General features: G+C 39.8%; 1 protein-coding gene across 3 annotated transcripts in view; it reads right to left on the bottom strand.

The window, feature by feature from the left end:
• Positions 1-543: 543 nt before the first annotated feature.
• The window catches only part of myo9b (myosin IXb), a 31,683-nt gene continuing 17,256 nt past the window's right edge, over positions 544-14,970 (bottom strand). The window contains exons 13-41 of one of the 3 annotated variants that reach the window (XM_085388407.1): positions 14,726-14,915; positions 14,447-14,516; positions 14,110-14,232; positions 13,993-14,032; positions 13,765-13,887; positions 13,507-13,587; positions 13,295-13,405; positions 13,054-13,176; positions 12,651-12,800; positions 12,328-12,470; positions 11,473-11,796; positions 9,443-9,521; positions 9,017-9,208; positions 7,000-7,085; positions 6,811-6,890; positions 6,305-6,489; positions 5,855-5,959; positions 5,538-5,708; positions 5,414-5,446; positions 5,216-5,327; positions 5,055-5,128; positions 4,760-4,952; positions 4,453-4,581; positions 3,520-3,625; positions 3,315-3,446; positions 3,093-3,216; positions 2,441-2,538; positions 2,231-2,352; positions 544-1,631 (exon numbers count right to left, since the gene is read on the bottom strand). In XM_085388407.1, the coding sequence (XP_085244533.1) occupies positions 1,363-1,631; positions 2,231-2,352; positions 2,441-2,538; positions 3,093-3,216; positions 3,315-3,446; positions 3,520-3,625; positions 4,453-4,581; positions 4,760-4,952; positions 5,055-5,128; positions 5,216-5,327; positions 5,414-5,446; positions 5,538-5,708; positions 5,855-5,959; positions 6,305-6,489; positions 6,811-6,890; positions 7,000-7,085; positions 9,017-9,208; positions 9,443-9,521; positions 11,473-11,796; positions 12,328-12,470; positions 12,651-12,800; positions 13,054-13,176; positions 13,295-13,405; positions 13,507-13,587; positions 13,765-13,887; positions 13,993-14,032; positions 14,110-14,232; positions 14,447-14,516; positions 14,726-14,915 (3,768 nt within the window). In that variant the 3' untranslated portion in view covers positions 544-1,362. Of the gene's footprint in view, positions 1,632-2,218; positions 2,353-2,440; positions 2,539-3,092; positions 3,217-3,314; positions 3,447-3,519; positions 3,626-4,452; positions 4,582-4,759; positions 4,953-5,054; positions 5,129-5,215; positions 5,328-5,413; positions 5,447-5,537; positions 5,709-5,854; positions 5,960-6,304; positions 6,490-6,810; positions 6,891-6,999; positions 7,086-9,016; positions 9,209-9,442; positions 9,522-11,472; positions 11,797-12,327; positions 12,471-12,650; positions 12,801-13,053; positions 13,177-13,294; positions 13,406-13,506; positions 13,588-13,764; positions 13,888-13,992; positions 14,033-14,109; positions 14,233-14,446; positions 14,517-14,725; positions 14,916-14,970 lie in introns of all 3 variants that reach the window. The other 2 variants (XM_085388409.1, XM_085388408.1) reach the window with 2 other exon arrangements.

Here is a 14,970-nt window from a genome sequence, read left to right as displayed (position 1 = left end):
AATTTGAACTTACCAACTCAAGCCTCCCAGTAAATAACTAGAAATGTAAAGTTTTTAAGTAAAGATTTTGAGATAACTTGATATTTTCACATGTGATGTGATTTTTTTTCCCAGTGTCACAAACAGTTTTTCAAAACCACCTCATATGACAATATCTGCATACATTTTAGATTTAAGCTCCAATTGTCTGACATTTCAATTTTGATGTGGTCAGGGCTTCACTTCTTTCTATTCTAGTGTCATTTCATACCTTTACTTCATTCTCCGATGTTGTGTTTGTTTTACTGAGTTGTGTTTCACTGTTGACTGCTGTAACACTGTAATTTCCCAGCTATTGGAATAAATAAAAAATACTCTAACACTTATTCCAATTAAATACTCACTTATTAAATTTGCCGCAAATATGAGTTTGAATGTCAACAGCATTACATTTAAATTCAGCTTGTTATGATTTGACCCGATTTCCAGCTTCATTTTTTTATTTTTTATTCTTGACTTGAGTAATAAAATAATCAAAATAAATTTTTCCTATTAACCTTTAACACATGACAGAAAATAAGTACATTAGTGACTAGAGGATGTTGCAGCACGCTGAGCCTTGATAACATTTGGTTTATTTCAGTCGGTGATATTGGCAAAACTTGGATGATGTCCTAAAATAAAAAAGAAAACGAAATTATAAACAGATGCTGACTTGGTGAAGTTGCACAGCTTTGCAATAGCAAATAAAGTCAGTCAGGTAAACTTAATCAGTCACAGTAGTGTAGAATTAAATCAATATAACTAGAAATACAACTAAAGGGATGTCTTTGTGAGCAGGATGAGAACACAAAATGCAGCACTGAAGTCTTTAGGAGACAGAATCACTTTATGTACAAGGTCAGAAGTTTTCTGGTACAAGCACAAGCTATTTATTCCCCAACAACACACAAGGCATTCATTAGTAACACAGTGATTGAGCTCAGAGTTAATTAGTAAAAGACACTCTTGTGTACTTGAGTGCTCTTTATCACGTTCTATATTTCTTGACGGAGCTCGTCACAAAGAACACGTCAAAAATATCTGCCTTTTATTAAAATCAGAGCTGTACAATTCTGAAATAGGTTAAAAAAATTACACGCAGTATACTGATACAAAGAGAAGTACTAATCCAGATCTGCCATAATAATAATAATAATAATAATAAAACCTCCCCCGAAAGAACAGTCAGCATCATCTCCCATTAAATACATATACATTTTCAAAGCAGTTCATTTCCATACCAGCATGGACAAATCGAAACGTCTACAAAACAAAGCGCACACTTTTTTGTTTCCATTAATACACATTTGGGAATTTTTCAAATTATAACAATTTATGGTGTTATTCTCCGTTTAAATCTTCATCCTCGTCAATGTAAGGGATGTCCAGGTCGTCAGAGCTCCCGTTAAACTTCTTACTGGCTATCTGGGGCGTGCTGGCTGGGGAGGGAGTGTCTTTTCGAGGCTGGATAACATCTGCTTTTTCTCCAGATGTGAACTCTTTCTGTTCATGATCGCGTTGAACCATTAGATGTCTAATTCTCTGTGTCCGGTCAGCAGGTTTGGGAGGGAGGTCAGGTTCCTGGGTTTTCACATGCGTGATTGGTTTTCCTGAGAACACAAACATTACTAAACACACTTGGTATGGCAGATGTAGTACACAAGAGAAGCTCCCGTTTAGGTCATAATTTGTTGACCTAAGACATAATTTTTGTGTTATAAAAAAAAAAAAAAGATTTATTGTTAGGGAATTACTGCGATTTATACATAATTCCTCATTTACATGTGTTTCATGGCCAGGCGAGGCCTGTTCTTTTGTAATTTCATTAGAAATGCGGCAGATATAACACCTGAAGTTGGTTCAGTGTTGAATATGTACTTTAAAGCTTTGCACTATAATGAGAGATCAGTGCAAGTGAAAGATACTATCATATCAAAACAAACAAACAAAAAACAACCCCTCCCCCCCTCCCAAAAAAACAAAAGTAAACACACTCTCAGAGTGAGGGAGGGAGGGAGGGAGAGAGAGAGAGCAAAAACTTTAAAGTGGCCAAAACAGACCCCGGACCAGCTCAGTGACATCAAAAAACACAGAACACAGGTTAAGTGAATGGTGGTTTGTGAAAAACAACTTTACAATGTTTAACCAAGTGACAAACTCTCATTGTTACACCCAGAGGAAGGCGAAAATACCATACCTCTTTACTGACCTTCCAAGTCCAGTGTCCCTAGTAGGTCCAGGCTGTCGGTGCTCAACCATGATGAGGAGTCTAAGTTTTCAATGTCAGATTCTTCCTGATCCAGCTCAGGCAACCTGGAGACCAAGTCCAACCTGTAAACAAAAAAAGATATTAACATTCAAATGAGAGAAATAAGAGGAATAAAAGGAGTACAACTAGAAGTAAACATTACTAGCTCACTTTTCTTGCTTGAGGGACTTGATCCTTTCAAGGAGGGTCTTCACCGCTTCATCAGGCTGTGTTTCCTGTGGAACCTTGAGCTCAGACTGTTCAACAACCTGCACAGAGGCCAGAGCAGCATTATTGTGAGCTATCTGTGGGTTTATCTCTCTCTCTCTCGTATTTGTTAGTGCTCCCGAACTTTTATAACTTCTACTTAATCATTTACCTACTTTACTTTTTTTGTGCTCAGAACTGTTTGCTAAGGACCATTTGCGCCCGCTATTTTGGAAAATGTCGAAAAATAGGAAGAAAGAGGAACAAGAACGTGATGAGTCGGCGAGCCTTGCTAGCACAATCACAGCTCCGCTAACCGAGAAGCTAGCAGAGCACAAAGCTGAACCTTTGGCAGAAATAAGAGACACCTACAAGAAGTATGAGACCAAATTTCAAGCTGTGTGGGAAGCGGTGGAAGACCACAAACAACGCATCTCGAGCTTGGAGCAGTCACTGAACCCCAGAAAGGACAGTTCCAATATGTGTTTCTGGGATAGTTTACTTTTCTCTTTAGCAGGGTCTGTCTTAATGCAAAACATCACCCGGACTGATGCAGTTAAACAAACGCTGTTTGGTGTCGCATTTGTTCTGCTCTTCCTTTGTAGCGTCCTCTCACCGTGGCTTGTCTTCTGAGTCTGAGTTGATTGACAGCCATGGCCTGCGCGTGTTCCAGCTCCTGGATATTTTGCATCTTTTCGTTGTAGCGCCTGAACTGCTCAGTGATCAGGATCTCCACACAACTGTGCAAAACAGTCAATTAATATTATTATTATTTTAGAAATACAGTGTCTAACAAGGACTGTGTAAAGTTGCAGTAGTGCACAATATGATCACTCACAGTGTAGTCCTAGGCACGTCCTTCATACAGAGGAGGGGGTCATCAGAATCAGGTGAACGCAGGATGCAGGGGGCAAACACAATAGCAAGTGCACTTGGTGACATCTTATTGTGCTCTTCGTCCTTTGCAACTCTGAGAGAAACAAACGGGTCAAAATCTCACTGGACTTTCACCACATGACTGAAGAAAAGTCGACTCTGCCTACCTGACAAGGTGAAAGATCAGCCGCTCTAACGTGCTGAAATTAGCAGGAGGAAGTTCTTCGAGCTTTTGGTACACGGCCTTTATTCTCTCTTCTTCCTCGGGTAATTCTGGGGATGAATTAACAGGGGAAATTTTAAATATCTGCACTCACATTTGTTTATATTTGAAAATACTGAAAATTTTAAAGTCACCATTGAAACACAGAGTCAACATGTACATAGTGTCTGTCAATATTATGCAGAATAGTCACACAGTTATAACTGCTATGTTTCTTTTTAAGCAATAACATATACACATAACACGCCACATTATTAGTTACACATGTTCAACTGTTTATTAACACAAATATCTAATTAACCAAATGCACGACAGCAAGTCAATGCATTTAAACATATAGACATGGTAAAAGTAACAAGCTTAAATTCAAACTGAGCATCAGAATGCGGAAGAAAGTAGACTTTGTGGTGTGGTAGTTTGTACCAGACAGGCTGGTCTGATTATTTCAGAAAGTGTTTTATCTACTGGGATTTCTTACACAACGTTTACAGAGAATGATCAGAAACCGAATGAACAGGAGTTCTCTGGCTGAAAATGCCCTGATAAGCATCTCAGAATGCCACACCTACCTGCATATTGTTACCAACTGTGCCAAACGAAGATCACATTGTGTCATTGCTCTTGTGTCAAAAAGCTCAAATCATCTCAATCTGGTTTCTTGAACAGTTAGTTCACTGTACTTAAATGACCTCCACAGTCTCCAGATCTCAATAAAGTGGAGGACCTTTGGGACGTGGCTGAGCAGGTAATTAAAAATGTGGAGAAGCTGTGTGACACTAACATGTAAACATGGAACCAAAGTCTAAGAGGATGTTTGCAGAGAATTAAGGCATTTCTGAAAAAAAAAAAAGTGCTCAAAGTTTAAACAGTTCCTCACCCACAGCATGCAGAAAGTCGTGGTAGAGGGAAAATGTCATGAGGGGGTCAGGCAGCTCTCTGAGCCAGCGTTTAATCAGGCCTGTGATGGTGTGGATCGGGTAGTTATCCAAACATACTGTCTCAGGATCTGAAGGTAAAAAACAGGTCACACACACACAAAAAATTATACTCAAAAAGAGGTTATTTTAAATGGCTTTTTTTGCCATTAGGTTATGGAGATTTGATGACTTTTTTTTAGAATTTATACTCTTGTAAAATAGTTTTTCTGGAAACTTCGTGCATTTCAACTTTCATTAATTTCTTACTTTTCTGCAGAACCTGGTGAAGCTCCTTCGCTCGGCAGGCCGAGCCCGACTTGCGGTAAATCCCTTCGGTGTAGAGGCCGTTTAGCTCCACGTGCATCAGCAACGTCTCCATCACTATGGGCACGGGGTTGGCTTTACTGGTGAGGGCGCACACCTGCACGCCAAAGTGAGCTGAGGCTGGTAAACTGCCATCCTATCACAAGATAAGAAGAGTAGACATGAGTCTCAAGCAATAAAAGGGAACGTTTTTATACTTATTCTTTCATACTACGATATTTGATTGAAAAATACCTACCTGCCTGGCACACCGTGTCGAGCAGTCCGTGATGATTTTGCTCAGGCATTTCTTGTGACATATCAACTTACACGCTAAAATAAAAACAGGAGGAAAACACAGTCAAATTGAACTGTCTATTGTTTCTTGAAATGCTCATACAAATTGTTTTCTTAACTCACCACTGCACATATAGGCTTTCTCCATTCCCCAGATGTAGGAGCCACACAAGTCACATGACTGCATAATGTTCACCTGGTATGTGCTGAACAGGTGATCCAGAGGACTGTCAAGCTGTAGACACAAGAAATAAAGCAAGATCCCTCATGAGACTCAGCAAGATTCACGAGAAGTAAATTCAATTATGATATTTCACTTACACTTTTATCCTTTTTCCTTCTCTTCTTCAACGTCTAGAACCCAGAAGGGAAATATACATATAAATGAGCTGTACTCTTAAAGTATTTTAGCAACTGAGGATCGACCGAATGCAATAAAATTTACCTTTGCAGGTTCAGACGCTGCTCGTTTCTTTGTGGCCCTGATGAAGCCGTCCAGCACAGACTGGAAGAGGTTTACCACCATTGGAACTTCTCCCTTTTCAGTGGCTCCTGCTAGCGTGTTCACCTTGTTATGGAAGCCTTTCATCAGATCTTTGTAGTGAATCTGGGGCTTCTGAGGGTGCCAACAGAATTATTATTTTCAAGCTATTTGGTCAGTAAAAGTGTAAAAAAAATGAAGATTTTCACAAGGAAAACATGAAAAAGCTGCCTTCCATATTCCTCTGTCATTTGAGCCAACAAGTTAAAACACTGACTGACCTGGACAGAGTACATGTCTTTGATGTTCTCTCTGAACTGCATCGTGGCTGTGAGAAAAATCGTCTCAGCTGGCGACAGATCCTTTCTAGTTTGCAGCTCATTCACCTGATGACAAAGGTGAGGAAAGTGTGAACAACTAGACGTTTTTCTAAACGTGGATAGCTGATATTGAAGCTGAAGACAGGAAATAATGTGCTAAATATGGACAATATTTAGTGCCAAAAAAGGCATTTTTTAAATAACTTGTAAATCTGGTTTTAAAGTTGTGTAAAATAACTGGGCTGGCTATAACTGGGACCCATTTCATGTTGCCCATCTATGTGTACAATGATAATCTACCTAAGAAGTAAGTCCTGAAAATAGCACATTTATGGTATAAATGAGAGAGTCGTGTGGGTTTAAACTCAAGTTAGAAACCTGCTCCTTCTCCCTCTTAAGTTGTGATCTCACCTGATTCCCAAGGAACTCATCCAGGTTTCGTAGCTCCTTGCTGTCAGTAACCTCTTGGTCCAGAGAGGAGTCCCACTGCAACCCCCGTGTGGCACGGCTGATTCGAATGGTGGGGTTACGATTTGATTTCGCACTGTTTTGGTTTGTCGTTTGGTTAGAATGTGAAGTGTGCTTGGAGAAGGTGACTGTTGGCAGCAAAAGGACAGATAGCAATATTAGTAATAACATTACAATAAGATTTGACTTAACTGAAGGTTAAATCCTGTAATTTTAATGAAATGCTCATTTTTTAAAACTATGTTGGTGTAGCAGGAATGGCCATGGAGGAGGTCTTTATCCAACAGTTAAAGCTATAAAACGTATCAAATACAGTTCTAAATCCAACATCTTTTGACTTAAATATCTCCTGCAGCCCATTTAAAGTTTACTACATGTCAGTCATTAAAGTGTCATCAGTGTTGCATTATATAAATACACTGAATCTGCATTTCCAGACTTGTGGTTACCTGCTTTATCTGTTGGAGATTCACTGCTGGGGGATATTCTGGGTGCCATTTTCCTCAGGAATTTACCGAGAGACCAAGTCCTGCAAAAAAGACAACCTGCATAAATTCCATGTAGCAGAATATCAAATTACCACAGAACGTTAATGTTGGATTTTGAATTTTTATAAATTAACTGAGTGAGGGCTTCACCTATCAGGGGTGCTGGTGTCGTGATGTCCTATGCTGTCCTCATTGGTGTTGTGGATTGGAAGGGAGAACGTTGAGCCATCAGTTATCTGAAACACAAAGATTTTAAAAACTGGAGCACAAATTGTGTAAAGAAGCCAACAACAACAAAACAAATCACGTTCTGATCCAAAGTGACAGTCACTCCTTTCCCCCCAACCGTGCTCCCCTGCTGCGCAAGCACCAATATCATCTTAAAGGCTTACATTTAAATTTACAAGTGCCTCCACCAAACCACACCCAATGCACATGATATAACTGCAGCACAATAGTGACAGTCCATCACCAGCTTCCGTTAAACGCCAAAGAAGAAGAAGCAGTCTTCGGTATCTTAGCTGTGTCCAAGTTCAGAGGTGTCTTTTGCATCTTTCGGAAGTCGCATTTGCAGGTCGATTACGTAACAGCGATGCGACAAAGGATGTCCAAACTCAAAGACTCCTCCAAATGCTGCGACAAATGCGTCCTCCCTTTTACCAGATTTGTGTCGGGTGTCTTTTTGGGTCACAAAATAAACTTTTAAGATATTTTTAGGCGAGAATGTAGCTGTGTAAACTTCAAATATTTGCCCAATTTATCAAGACATCACATATTTGCAAAAGTGCCCTGACGTTTTCGGAGACGTCTGTTACCCACCAGCTCGATAGCTAGCCGGGTGGTTAAGGCTCACTAGAGCCGGTGTTCCAGATTAACTGGCATCGCAGATCAGCTGGCGTTGGTCGAATAGATGTGTGGTAGACTTGCTTTTAAAGGGCCGCTACCGACAAGCCAGCAAATAAACACCAAATATTAAATCTGTGACATTTGTGATATTACCTCAAACACAGTCCGTCAGTCTTGTTGCTGCTGAACAACAAAATGTTTAAAAATGTTGCGAGTTTACTTGGTGATATAGTTACAGTAATCACTACTCCTGTTGTTCATCATGATTTTAATTTTCTTTGTTAGAACAAAGAAATACGTTTGAAATATGACACATTAATATTTCACTAGTGTTGTAACATCACATCCTGTAAGCATAGTCTGCCTTTGTCTTTTAACTTGTGACACATGCAGTACAGGCTGAGTGGCTGCACTTACACCTCGAGCATTCAAATCTATACTATAACTACTGTTATATTGTTCACACAGCTGAATAAACGTCAAACAGAAAACCGATTAAACAGAAGTGTGAGATGGTAGAGAGTTTACTCCAAATTTAAAAATTAAAAGTTTAATAAACTATCATCTTGTCTTTATTTTTAGTTAGCACATACCTTAAACACTTCAAGCTGTAAGCTAATGATAGTTATATAAGAGCACATGCATGCTGGTGCAATAAGCTGTACGTTTTACGTCCAATGGATGATGATCTGATTAGTCGACTAATTGCAAAAATAATCGGTTACTAACAAAATAATCTTTTTGTGGCAGCCCTAATGTTAAGCAGTCGTTAATAGACCAGGATGGCTCTGTAAAGAGGAAATCAACAAGTCATATTTGCATATATGCATTATCAGGGTCAAGGGGAACATATGTTACTTTAATATGTACAATTCCTTATAGTTAAATATTAATAGAAGTTTCAGTCCACAATTAAAAAGACTTGATGATAAGTTAATAAATCAAAACTGATTTAATAATGGCCGCCTATTAAATACTGTATGTTAGTTTGTGTTGCATAACCATAACGACAAGAAGTGACCAAACACACTGACATCAGAGCACATAATAATATTCTTTTCATATTCTAATATTCTGTCCTTGCTGACCCTCTCCTCATTTTGGTCGGAAAGACAAGAAAGATCAGAAATGAGCTTTAAAAACGGGCTTTAATATTTCCCTTCTGCTTGAAAGCAACAGCCCATTTTTCACTGTCCTGGCCTGCACAGCAGAAATCAGAAGTCCCAGAACAATCCAAGCTATCCAACCATTTGGTACATACACATGCAAGAGTTGCATGCAGAGAAGAGATCTGGTTGGCAAAAAAATCCCTATATCCAACCTTGGATTTGAGGTCCCGGACATCGGCGCTACTGACCAAGCTCGTCAGACTGGCCACACAGGGACTTATGGGCGGCAGTGGAAAGCTCCAGTACTCGCTCTCCTTGGAGCCAGCAAAGTTACACATCAAACCACTGCGGGCGTAGGCTAAGCGCCGCTTGTGTTTCTTGCGCTTGCGGACCCGGACCTTGACCTAATTGGGCCAGGGAAAGTGATGAGGTACGAGGTCTGCGAGACCTCCTTTGATGTGCAAGAAGCCTCCTTTCATGTGTTTTTCACTGTAACATTAGCTCACAGTACACAAAGCTACAACACTATCATACATGCAGCAAGGACACTAACAATCACTCAATAAGAGCACAAAAATAATAAAGACAGGTTAAATTAAACTTTTTAGGTCAATCACTGATACAGGAGCTGATGTTACCTCGTTGACTGAAGATGAGCTGTCAGAGCCTGATGAGCTGATCTTGGAAAGTTCATCTGCAGACATGGACTTTTTGGTGCTGTTTGTAGAGGGAAATAAAAGCAATGAGTGATTGTTTGACTAAATATAAAACACTTTCCAATCATTATTAATAGCATGAGAAACTATACTTTAGGATCTTAAGGCAGAAATACTTATTCAAGATGCTTAAACAGAAAGCATGTCATACAGTTAGACCCATAACTATTTGGACAATGGTATCATCTTTGTAGTTTTGTCTTTTTAGTTTTGAGGCAGACTGTGCAGACTTGCAGCTTTAACTCGAGGGTTGTACCAGTACTATTGTACAGGGTTTAGGAATTACAGCCTTTAAAAAAAAAACCAAAAAACCAAAATCACCGACAGTCCCCCATTTTCAGAGGCTCAAAGGTAATTGGACAAACTGACATAATTTCAGGTGATTTCATCTGTCCAAAAAATTTTTTTGTCTTCTTTTCCAGAACTGTGCGAGCCCAATCAAGTTTAATGCCTTTCTTTGCCTGAGTGTAAACCCTCTGCTTTTATTACGCCATTCATTGGAAGCAAGTGGCAGAACCTGCTGCTGTTGTGCTTTTTGTTCATTTTACTAACTTTATCTCCATCTAACGTTGTTTTTTTTGGCTCACATTCAAGCAAATGAAGTGGCTGTCTTTTGTTTCCCCCCAGTCTTTCAAAGTCAAGATCTAAAAGCCTACTACTTGTCTTCCTTTGCACTCTCAACGACAGAGAACTTCCAACACCTGATCATCAATGATGATGTGACTGCCCGGAGCAAAGTCTGAAATCCCAGCTGCGATTTGAAATCTGGAGCTGGTCTAACGATCATCGGGGAGCATGTGATCTTTGTGGAATATAAGATGGACCAGCTGTGGTGAGCCGATTAACACCAGAGGGAACAAAGAGTGCAGTTTGATGCGCTTTTCATGAAGACACACTCTCACTTCCCGGACCACAGTGTGACCTTCCATGACTTCAGGACTTTTCAGGGAGACTGGGATGTTGATTGCGTAATAATTTCCTGCAGAAATGCATCCGTATTACTCACTAAGGGAATTTGTCCTTGCTGCTGGTGTTTGGATCTAGTGTGAATCCACACACTGTTTGGATTCCTCTGTCAGGTGATGCGGAGGTCATCCAAATAACTGTGGCTGTGGATAATGACCATCCTCTGCACCACATAGTGGAGATGCAGCTAATCACTTTCTCAAACGTGTTTGCACTGTGCTGCCACAAAGACAGACTCAGAAAACCTTGGTCATACTGCACGCCCTACATTCATTTTGGGATTAAGCTTCTTGCTGAATCATTTAGATTTGGACTCTCTGAGCTCTTCGCTGTTTAACTGAACTCCTTCTTTAGTGTGACTTTCAACTTTCTGAGCAAAGTTTTTTTTTTTTTTTTTAAAGCTGCAGTAACAGACATTTTCCCGGCTATTGTCTCATCTTCACCCTATTCACATTCATGAAGGCGCCTCTTGATTGCAGACCTTGACAATGATACGCCTACCTGCTAAAGAATGTTTTGGACTTGCTGGGTGAGGTTTTTCTTAGCTAAGGAAAAAACGTGTCTCCCATTTTGGGCCTTTTGGTGTGCTTTGCACTCCCTACTCTTTAAAAATTTATTGGATTTGTTAATGTGGCCACGCCTAAAGTTTCAAAAATCTCTTGGTGGGTTTCTTTTCAGCCTAACAATGGCCTCCTTCACCTACATCATCGTCTCACTGAGTCTCACGATCAGATTTTCAGTGAAAATCTAAAAAAAAAAAAAAGTTAAACACTTATCTGCTTAATTGATCACTGAAGAATGAGGAAACAGGCATCCTATTAAACTTTTACTTTTGAGTCTTTGTGAGCTCAAAGTCTTCACTTCAAAAACATCAATAATAAAATGCACTGTGGTGGTTGCCCAAATTTGGACCTTGGACTGTATTCAAAACATTTTTCTGAGGCCATGTTAGCAGAACCACTGACTGTAGAAGTTGAAAAACTTACTGAAATTTATTTCTCCTATAATTTCTTTGCCGGAGTGCTTCAGAACCTGAATCTCCTTCACTATGTCTGTTGTCCTTCCACCTATCGGCCTTCTCCTTGAATCCCCCGAAATCTTTGTAGCGCTGAAGTGTGTTTCCCTTAGTGTGGCTGGTGGAGTCATTGTTAATGGAAACTAGATCTACAGGGACGGAGAAGGGTCTGGTGAGTGATGGAGGGGATTTGCCTTGACGTTTCTCATTGCCTTTGTCCCGCTGTACAGCAAGACTATTGACTGGGTCAGGCTGCTCCATTTTTTCCTGCCTCTTCAACTCCCTTTTTCCCAAGCTGTTATTAAAAAAAAAGAAAAAGATAAGAGAAAAAAGTGAAATGAATATGAATCCTAACAGTTTTTAACTGCTAAATTCTCATTTTACCTGAAATTTATTATTAAACCAGAGACCATTTTGCTTCCGTAAAGCTATCACAGATACAGCAGATTAGCACATATCCTATTTTGTCCTACTATTATTTAGCCACCAGAGGGCACTGACAAGCATATTTTTCAAATGGTGCATTTCAGCGTACATACCCTGATAAATGCATGCCTTTAAAAATAAACTGGATTGTCAAGGGCATGTGTTTGTGAGCAAACACATATTTCCTTATAGTATTAATCTGAAATCATCTACTGCTTGCTTGCATGCCCTTGAATGCAGCACTCTGCGCCAGATAAATGAGCCTAATGCACTGAGTGTGGGATACATCATCAATTCAAAGAGATCAATCAGTGTAATGCTCACAATCCGAGTAATGGCATATCTGAATAATAACTACAAGAGCTGTTACTCCTGTAATGCACTTCAGCCACATCAGTACCTTTCCCGTCCGCCCCGGTCTTTGGAGCCGCCATCATCCTGCTTCCACTCCGTGTGTTTGGATGCCTCCATGGACGTCCTCCATGCTGCCTGCATCAATGTAGCGGTTCGATTTTGGGTCAGAGAAAACTGACGCCATCTCCTCTGTAAGAGCAGAAATACTATTTTAGCCCTAATCAAGTATGTTTTTGACTTTGAGGAACATTTTCAGTTACTGGCACAGCAAGAAAAAAAAAAAAGAGCCTAAGTGACCCAAATCTTACTGGCTCAGCCTCAGAGTTTTTTGTTTTTGTTTAGCAGTGAGCATAAACAAAAGTGCTGCACCTGTATGATCATTGTAGCATCTCTTTTGTGCAGAAAGTGGAACCTTATGAGGCACGTGCGGAACCAGCGCTGCAGGGTGATGATGCGGCGCATCACTTCTTTGTTGAGTGTGTCTTGAAGCAGTTGCCGTTGCTTTTCCTTAAGGAAAACCTGAGTAGATAAGAAGATGCCATACATATAATAAATGCAGACACATTTGTGCAGTTAACTCTTCTCTAGATTTTAGCACACACACACCCTGCTTCTCTGACATTTATGCGTGTTTATTAGTTTACTTGCGTCAGAATTCTAAAATGTATTATTGTAATTCTGAAATTGTAGTTATTAACGAACGCTTTTAAAGGGAGACCAGAGGCAATTTAATATGGGGCTGATTGGTTTGAAAAGCGATATTGTGATCTACCTTTGTTTTTCCTATTTGGTAGGTCTTCTTATCCAAAGCCATCCACTCAAACAGTGCCGTGATGTGCGCTGGAGTTGCAGCAGTTCCTTGTGGAAACAAAATCCTAAACTTCTCAACAAATTCCTGCCATTGAGAGAAAAACAGCATCAGAAGATGAAAATGAATGAATCAGTTGTTCCTTTCCTGAGGATGATTATTTATATACATTTATAAGTAGAATCACATTAAAACGAGTGCCCACCTCAAATGTGTATTTGGCACTGTAGCCAGACTTCTGGATGTGAACTATCTGCAGTAAGCCTGTATACCTGATTTGGTTTAGGACAAGTTTATCATCAAAGCACAGCTCCTTCTGTTTAAATAAACAAAAAAACAAAAAAAAAAATGATGAAGTTTCTTATTCAGTGAAACATATAAACTTCATAATGATGATGCCACAGATTCACAGATTACCTTTTCAGCATTGGCGCGCACACAGAAAATGAAGAAAGGCTCGGCTTTTGCAATTCTGTCCATCAGAGTTGTGAGTGATGCCTGCAAGAAGCATACAAACAGTGAGCAAGTTTTCATTAAAGTACTTCATCTTAAACGGCAACAGAGTTTTTAAGCCTTTCTGATAGGGTGTCACTTGAGGATATCACCGTTAAGAATGACATAGTATTAAAATGTTTCCACACCAGGGATATTTTAGATGTTATGCTGAAGACAAACCTGGAACTGAGAGCCTACTGTAGAAGGATTTGATTTTCGGTGAGGATGGAAGATGGATTTGCTGGTTAGGTCGTGCCCCGTGAGACCAATAATGTGTCGGAGAGAACGCAAATCAACAAGGTTCTGTTTGATAAAACATAAATATAACTGTGAGCTTCCTGACTCTAAAACAAAATCAAAGACTATTGATAAAGAATCAGTTAACATCCATGAGTTATGAGGCTTTACCTTTGGGATAATCTGCTTCTGTCGACCGCTTTTAGTTCTCCTGCAGAAAACAGACAGAAAGAGGATTATGAAAAACTGTTATATATAATATAACTGTTTAACCAAAAGCAAGCTCACCTTTTCTGCACAGTACAGCAGACGGGCTGGCTGGTTTGGTCGTGACCCATGGCCAAAAAATCAAATACATCAACTGGTCGTTCATCAGAGTGATCAAAGGAGAAATCCAGACTCGTGCTGGTACTGCAAGAATGAGAGAACCTCTTTAACTTTATCAGCACAGAACCGTTCTTATGTTATGTTTTGTTTTTTGCTTATATGACCATGTGAAACTTAACTCACTGGATGTTAAGCTTTTTATTCATCATCCAGTGCTAAACGACATATATCTTGTTGGTGTCTGCATCGAGACCAATTCCCAATATGTGCCATTCATGTACTTGTGTGTTATATTTACCTGGATAGTTGAGTCAAAGTACTCCGGCGCTTATCTAGTATCTCTTTAAAAGACTTCCGCCTTGCAGCAGCTGTGGCGACAGTAAAGCAAGCTAGTTGTACATTATAACAAAAATGAGAAACATTTCACATAAAGAAACTCGACTGTCTTGATAAAGGCTGACAAACTCATTAAGGAAAGAAAGTCAAACAAAGGTGCCAATGTTGTCCTACAAAGGAAATTCACTTTTCTCTCTCTTTTTTTTTTTAGATAACTGTCAACCATAACTAAACTACCCACTTAATTCTTCCCGTCGACGTCCCAGGTTCTTGAATACTGTGAGGATGCGGATGGCTGCTCGGAGGACACCCCATCTGAACTGTGCTTCCGGGCTGGAAGCAACCAAGTGATGGATGAAGGAGCGCTCACTGCTCCGTAGAAGTGATATGACATCAGGACGCATGTGTTCTGTGTTTTTCTTTCTGAAGTCCTAATGAATGAGAAATAGTAATGATCAGTACACAACCGTGTGTGGTTCACAGCCT

This window comes from Rhamphochromis longiceps, linkage group LG18, assembly GCF_057381845.1.
Source record: "Rhamphochromis longiceps isolate RC_006_pf linkage group LG18, R_longiceps_female_GT1.1, whole genome shotgun sequence".
NCBI lineage: Eukaryota > Metazoa > Chordata > Actinopteri > Cichliformes > Cichlidae > Rhamphochromis > Rhamphochromis longiceps.
This window is presented reverse-complemented; position numbering and strand designations above follow the sequence as displayed.